The sequence below is a fragment of the Vespa velutina genome, chromosome 9 (genome assembly GCF_912470025.1).
Source record: "Vespa velutina chromosome 9, iVesVel2.1, whole genome shotgun sequence".
Classification (NCBI taxonomy): domain Eukaryota; kingdom Metazoa; phylum Arthropoda; class Insecta; order Hymenoptera; family Vespidae; genus Vespa; species Vespa velutina.
Window position 1 is genome coordinate 8,183,873 of NC_062196.1, and position 7,920 is coordinate 8,191,792.

A 7,920-nucleotide genomic window follows, 5' to 3' on the forward strand; every position below is an offset into this window, starting at 1 on the left:
TAAGGAAGAAGTTGAGATTGGTCCAGGATACTTTATCGCTAACTCGAATGCTATTCTGAGGATCGAATGAAACAGGTGATAGTCCAAGTCAACTCTTAAGGGGAAAATAATGTTGAAATCGAGTCAGATGGAAGAAGGATGCAATGTTTCCAATGGCAGAACTCTCGTTTATCATTGACGTTCTTAGGATTGGCTATTGACGTTGTTTCTTCTCATCCGTCGTCGACGGATACCAACGTGATTAGGCCCTTTTGTGACGACTATGTCAGAGAATTGGATAATGGACGATCTATTATGGCTCCTCGCTAAGTGGACCTAAGCGTTTCCAATCTGTACTCTCTCTTTCTCTCTCTCTCTCTCTCTCTCTCTATCTATCTATCTATCTATCTATCCTCTATCTTTCTATCTCGCTCTTACTCTTCTTACGGATAAGAAGATCGTATCACGCGGTACACACGTATTTTTTTCTCCTCCTGACATTTTTCTTATTCATCACCATCCTCCTCATCATCTTCTGTAACATTCGTTTTACCCTCCAAGTGACCACCGATCGACCATCATAGAGAGCGTACGATACGAGGAAGAGTACTCGATACGACAGTCCAACGATGGCTATGGTTCCATAAGGTTCCTAAGCGAAGAGAAAGAAATTTATTTAGTTTATGAGAGTGCCTATCGTCTCAAGGTCAACTTCGGTGAGATCGTACCGATAAAAAAGAAAAACGAAAAAAAATAGAAAAAAAAAGAGGAAACAAAAAGAAGGAACGAAAGGAAACAAAAAAGAAGAAAAAAAAAAAAAAGAAAGAAAGAGGGAATAGAGAAAGAAAAAGAAGTAAAAATAAAACCTAAAAGAGAACCTAACGACGCATGTAACTTATAATTAAAGAGATCGTACAAGAGCTCGTTAGATTTTCAATAATTTGAATTTTTCTATGATCGAAACGTCGAACGAGCTGAGATTAAAATTCATTGGATCGGTTACATCAAAGGCCTCGACATGTGGTGGAAGGCGATCGTCGCTGGAATATTCCTCGTTTCTATTCTATCGAAGGAAGGCAAATCTTCTAATATTGTGAGTGGATAATAGATGTTCGAGCTTATCATAGATTCAATCAATAGGATATATTTTATTTTTCCTCGTGTATACGATTTTAATAAGTTCATCGATGTATCATCCAGGTACCGTACAAATGGAAACGCAGTATCGATTTAAACGACATATATCACTATACCGCACATCAGCATAGATTGCCGGAAAAAGTTATTCCAAATAGTTATCATTTGGAAATCGAACCTTTAATGGATGAAGGTAAATTCAAGGGTCGCGTTAAAATAAACGTAACGTGTATGGATATGTTGGATAGAATAACGGTGAACGCTCATCCGGACCTTCAAATATCGAACGACGTGAAGATCAGAGAATTGAAATCGGAAGAGACGTAAGATAATAATGAAAAAATATCCTATTGAAAAATAATTTGAGCATGAGAATTTTGAATAATTTACGATTATCTTTTCTTTCTTTTCTCATTGAAAAAGTGGTCCGCCACCTTTGGAGATCAATGTCGCAAAAACCGAACTTCCAACGTGGAAAAAATTTTGGTATGTCATTCATTTGGAACAAATGTTGAAGGAGGGAGATAGAATAGAACTGGATATCAATTATATGGGTAATTTGACGACCAACGAAACCTCAGGCTTCTTTAGGAACGAATACATTGACTCCGAAGGACAAGCGCAGTAAATAATTCATTTATGCACTCATTCGAAAGATTCTCTCATTTTCATTGAAATCTGCGCGTTACGTGATATACTACTAGCGTTTTGTTTGCATTCATTTAATTTTTTCCAGTCAATTTGTCGCCACTTATTTGCGCCTGAATTATGCCCAGAAAATGTTTCCTTGTCTGGTCGATCCGCACTACAAGGCAACATTTAAGTTAAACGTTAAACATCCGAAAACTATGATTTCTAGATCGAACACACCGATAGAAAGAACTACGGAAGTGTAAGTAATGTATCGTGTATTGCATCGATTATAGAAAAAAAACGTGTATACATATATATATATATATTTTTTTTTTGTTTGTTTGTTTTTTCAAAGACTCGACGAGCCCAACATGATTTGGAATCATTTCATGGAAACACCTGAAATATCGGTCTATCAGCTTGCCCTGGTCGTGTCGGACTTTGAGAGTATCGTGCCAACGCAGGAAATCGACGAGGTCAATGGAACAAAACTCGAGATCAGAATATGGGCCAGGAAAGATTATCTCGATAGTTTGAAGAACGTGCCGAACAAGATCGTCAAGATCATGAACTATCTACAAAATTATTTCAATTGTTCTATCGGCCTCCCCAAGCTCGACATCATGGCTATTCCTATGTTCAGTGCTGCCAAAGCTTCGGACAGTTGGGGTCTAATGTTTTTCAAGTATAAATCTTTTCTTTTCCTTTTTCTTTCTTATTTCTTTATACATATATATGTATATGTGTGTGTGTGTGTGTGTGTGTACGTGTACGTGTGTGCATGCGTGTTTATGTACACTCACACACGTTTATCTATTATCACTTATTCCTTTACTCATAGAGAAAGCGAATTGAGAAGTCCACTGATTTGGAATACAGCCTATGAATTGATCTATCAGTGGATCGGTCAATACATCACACCATTTGTTTGGAACTACACTCTTGTGAGCAAGACACTTAATTCTTTTCTCGCTTCGCTGACGACTGTGGACGTAAGTCTCGTTAACGAACCTTCGTCAGAAAAAAAAAAAGAAATAAAAAAAAAAAAAATAATAATAATAATAATAAAGAAAAAAAAAAAAACAGATAAATAAATAAAAAGACTCTATGTTTAAATATGCCAGACTGAAAAGAAAAAAATAAATAAATAAATAAATAAAAACAAAAAACAAAACAAACAAAACGTAAACAAAAAAAAAAAGGGTAATAATAAAGAAAAATAAAAAAAAAAATATCTTCGTCGCGATCGATAGATCAATCCCGACGAAATGGAAGGAAAGTGGCCGATGACGATACTCTACTCTCTTTACTACGAATTTGGAAAGACCGTGCCGTTTTCAAGAGTGGCTGGTATCAGGTACGAAGCAACGGTGGCCAAAGGTAAATCGTTAATCGATTTAATTACATTTAATTAAAAGTTACGTAATATATAAATACGATTTAATAAATAAAAAAAAAATTGTTAATTTCATTTCTTACATATAATCTCCATTTTTTAATTCGTAGCCGAGTTGGTCTTTCGAATGTTCAATTACACGTTAGGCAAGGACGTATTCCGTGAAGGGGTCAGGAACTTTATTCAACAGCAGTCGGACATGAAGTAATTGGTCTCATTAGTTAACCAAGAAGCAGATTTATACGGACTCATTCAAAGTCGATTTCGACTTAGAAACTTCCGATCAAAGGGAGATAAATTCGTAACGTTCGATGCAATTCGTTCCAATGGGCAATTATACTCTCATCATCAGTTTTCACTCCTCGTTCTTAAAGAGTATAAAATGGAAAATGGGATACGGTGATGACGATGGAAATGGATATGATGGTTGAGAGATAAGAACTAGGAGGTTAACGGTTAAGAAATATATTTCATTTCCTAAAATTGATAATATTAGATCACGTATTTCCTATACTAAATCTTTATGAGTTCCAAACGTAAGAAAAATATTATCGGGTGTCTGTTTATATCGTCTTAAATATACCCGTTAATCCGTTTAGTTACGGGTTGGTAACCACGATCGATATACATACTTGTAAGAGTTCAACGTTTCTCTCGAAAGTTTCGTGTCACCGTTAGGAGGAAAATATTGTTAGATGAATCGTTGAAGATAGATAGAGGAAGAAAAAGATAACAAAAAGAAAAGAAAAAAAAACTATACAAAAGAAAGATTACAGAAAAGAAAAATAAAAGTAGATAATACGAATGAAAAATGTATGCTTTGCGTTGTCACGATCAGAACAGAATCTGCTTCTTGGTTATTTCGGAAAAAAATAAAAAGAAGGAGGAAGAAGAAGAGAAAGAGAAAAAAAAAAAAAGAAGAAGAAAGAATGAAATGGAAAAAAAAAAATTTGTTAATCGTTGATAGGCAACCACGGGTCTTCGTTTCCAAGGATATTTACACTCGTCTGGACGAGGCAGCCGCTGGAACGGCTGATCTACCGCAAGGACTGACGATTTTAAGCGTATCTACCGCTTGGATCAACCAGGATAGATTGCCATTGGTCACGGTTATTCGCGATTACGAAAGTGGAGACATTATTCTTAGCCAGGTGAGCAGGTCCGATCGAACAAAAGCGTATTTTTCATTCTCAGGGACACGGCGTATATCGCATTTAATCGCATATTCCCATGGATAAGAACGAATCGTTGATGCATACATGGCCATCATCAAATTGTTCTGACCAATTACTATAAACGTAGATAAAAGAGTATCTACTTATCGAAATACTACATATATGTAGGTAACTAACTATACAAAAAAATACGCGAATATTTGTCGGGAAAACATTTGAAATTCAATGATTTAACTATGCGAAAATGAGAAAATAATAATATCGAGAGGGAGAGAGAGAGAGAGAGAGAGAAGCGAGTGAACGAAGAGGAATCTTCTTACGTAATTTTTATCCTCCGATCCATTCAGTACATAATGGAACCGTCGAAGAAAGAGAGAGAGAGAGAGAGAGAGAGAGAGAGAGAGAGAGAGAGAGAGAGAGCTAGTATGTTGCCTTGTTAGTAGAAAAAAGCTATGATTATGAGCATGAACGTAAAAAAGAAAAAAAATAGTAATCGTTTAACCAACACATACATACATATATATATATACATAAATACATACATATATACATACATACGCACATACATATATATATATATATACATGTATGCATGCATACGTAGTACCTATCCTATATATACATATAGATATATCTCACTTAATCTTTATCTTTCTCTATTAAAAATGAAAAAAAGAAACTATGCGAATGTGCAAGACGTAATAGTTACGTATATATGTATGTACTTACGTTGCGTATCCTTCGAAGCATACGAATGAATAGAAATATCATTTTGAATTTATCAAACGAACGTAACATTGAACGTACATGTAAAACGATATATATATATATATATATATATATATATATATGTATCATCAGCAAATACGATCTATCACATTTACAGAAAGTCTATATGAGGGAACCACCGCCGATTCCTAACAACAAAGCTCTATCTCAATGGGATATACCAATCGTTATGTTATCCGAAGACAATTTGAACTTTTCTCAAACAAAACCTTCCGTTTGGTTGACCAAAGAAAACGAACCACGAAATTTGACGATCAAGGATATCGCCAGCAAGGATCATTTTATTATCGTTAATCCAGAAGAAATAGGTAAGTATCTATACGATTGGAGATCGTTTAATACGTAAGTATTTAAATGCAATCTTATTAAAAAAATATAATAAATAAATAAATAAATAAATAAATAAATAAATAAATAAATAAATAAATAAATACCTTCCGTCATAGGTATGTTCCCGGTGAACTACGATCCCTGCAATTGGAAAATGTTATCACAATTTCTACGTGGACCGAACCGTGAAACCATTCCAATTTTGACCAGGGCAAAGCTCCTCCATGATTCCTGGAATCTGGCATATGCGGGTGAACTATGCTTTGGAATCGCCTTAAATATGACATTGTTCTTGAGAGAGGAAACGAGTCTCGTTGTTTGGGAACCCGTCTTTACGATGATCGATCATGTTGGTAAACGTATCGAGGGATCCAATGTATACGTCAAATTCGAGGTATATCCTGATAAAAAATAATTCGTCGATTGATCGAAAAAATAAAACGAAAATTTATTCTTATCGATATCTTAGGCCTATATACGTAGCCTGTTGAAGCCGCTTTACGACAAGTTAGGAGATAAAGGGCGACTGTGTGAACCATCTTGGAGAGTTCACATACGAGGCTTGGCCAAGAACTTCCTTTGTCGTGCTGGTTACGAGCCTTGCGTCAAAGAGGCAAGAGAACAGTACAGTAAATGGTTGATGGAGACGGAACCTGATAAAGGAAATCCGTAAGACTTCGTTAATTTTCTTTTTTTTTTTTACTTGAGCGATAATGGACGAGTGAGAAATATATAAAAAAAAAATAAATCTAAACTTCATTTCCAGGGTCGCGAATGAATTCATTTGTCCGGTATACAAATGGGGTACCATAGATGAATGGGAATTTGGATTACAAAGGGTTATTAATTTCCCTCAAAATAGTCTCGAGAGGAAGCAAAACGAACGTACCTATCTTTTGAAAACATTGGCTGGTTGTCCGAAAGATACTTACAAAATTCAAAGGTAGAAAGATAAAAGTGATATATATATATATATATATATATATATGTGTGTGTGTGTGTGTGTGTACAATAATAATGAAATTATTATAACATTAATATTTTCTTTAGGCTCTTGAACGTAACGATTCTGGACCAGAACGATAACTTCACCGATTCTGACATTCAACTAATCTTTAACATGCTCACCGGCGGTGTAGCAGGTTACACGACCCTCTTTAATTTCCTAACTGATCACTGGGATACAATTAAAGAGAGATTCGAAAATAGAAAATATCTTTGGGATGGTATCGTCAATTCGGCGACTTCCTCGTTCAAAACGCAAGAAGGTTACGACATGGTGTACGAATTGTATCAGAGTCGACGGGGTCAACTTGAATCAGCCAGTGGCATCATTCAAGAAGCTTTAGAAAATATCGATCAGGAGGTGAGCTGGCGCGAAGAAAATCTTCCTATAATCGAAGCTTGGTTGGACGAAAATCTTTCGAAAGAACAATTGCAAGATATCGAAGTTGCAACCGATTACACGACTACCACCACCATAACACCTATCGCAGGTTAATATATTATAAAACGTTTAGCTGATCAAAATATTCGATAGCAATGAAGAAATCAAGGCTAAATTCGATGACGATTCATATCCATCGTATGATTGCTTCCTATTTTTAATTATATTTTTTGCCGTTCGCCGAGCAACTTTATCGGTACTCATAATCGAAATTCCGGCAGGCCGCCGACGAACGATGGAAAATATTGAGGTCAATTGATGTCGTTAGTTAAATATAGATTATACATGTAAGAGCACAACGACGTTATATGACGCTTGGAATACCACAAGCTTCATTACATCGTGTTCCAAATACTCGATATTAATGTCATTCCGCGTGATTTCAATAATACCATTCCGTAGACACGTAGCGTTGCCCTGGTGATAGTGCCGCATTTTAATATCGATTACTATGTAGATTTTGCTTTATTTATCAAGAAATAAATCAAAGAGATAGCAAAGTTCCTATTATAGAAAAAGTATACGTAGAAAAATCTTATATTAGATACCTCGAATATGAGATTTTAACTAATATAACAAAATTTATGTTATAAATGTATAAACGATAAAATCAATAAATTTCGAAATACGCTTAAGAAATTTTTTACTTTTTCATCATTAAATTTTATGATCGAACGTTCTTATAAACTGGGGATGGCTTAGAATTTAATTAAGAAGTATCGAGGACGAAAAAATTGTTTTCATATTTTCAAACTTTTATTAATCATTACCATCAAATGGTAATGAGAATTATAAACTTCTTTACCGTCTGAAATCTTCCTTATTAAGATGGAAGTCAACCGACTCTTTTACCGACCGATCAACGATGTTAGAAAAGCAATAATAAAAACGTTCATTTTTTTATCATAAAGTTAATAAATTTCTAACGTTTAATGTCTATTAAAAATGACGTAATCAACGAATCATTTTCATAGACATAATGAGGCCTTTGTAAAGTTGATTAGCGAAGTAAATTGACACGTTTGAAAGCAAAA

The 7,920-nt window shown here is 34.9% G+C and overlaps 1 protein-coding gene across 1 annotated transcript; it reads left to right on the top strand.

Annotated features, from left to right (window-relative positions):
* The first annotated feature begins 475 nt into the window (after nucleotides 1-475).
* Nucleotides 476-7,920, top strand: LOC124951696 (aminopeptidase N). Its single transcript, XM_047500490.1, has 14 exons — nucleotides 476-1,072; nucleotides 1,180-1,439; nucleotides 1,540-1,740; nucleotides 1,853-2,008; nucleotides 2,105-2,434; nucleotides 2,591-2,741; nucleotides 3,003-3,129; nucleotides 3,256-3,349; nucleotides 4,113-4,296; nucleotides 5,207-5,417; nucleotides 5,556-5,833; nucleotides 5,909-6,108; nucleotides 6,206-6,382; nucleotides 6,490-7,920. The coding sequence occupies exons 1-14, from the start codon at nucleotides 998-1,000 to the stop codon at nucleotides 6,938-6,940; spliced, it is 2,895 nt and encodes a 964-aa protein (XP_047356446.1). The 5' UTR covers nucleotides 476-997; the 3' UTR covers nucleotides 6,941-7,920.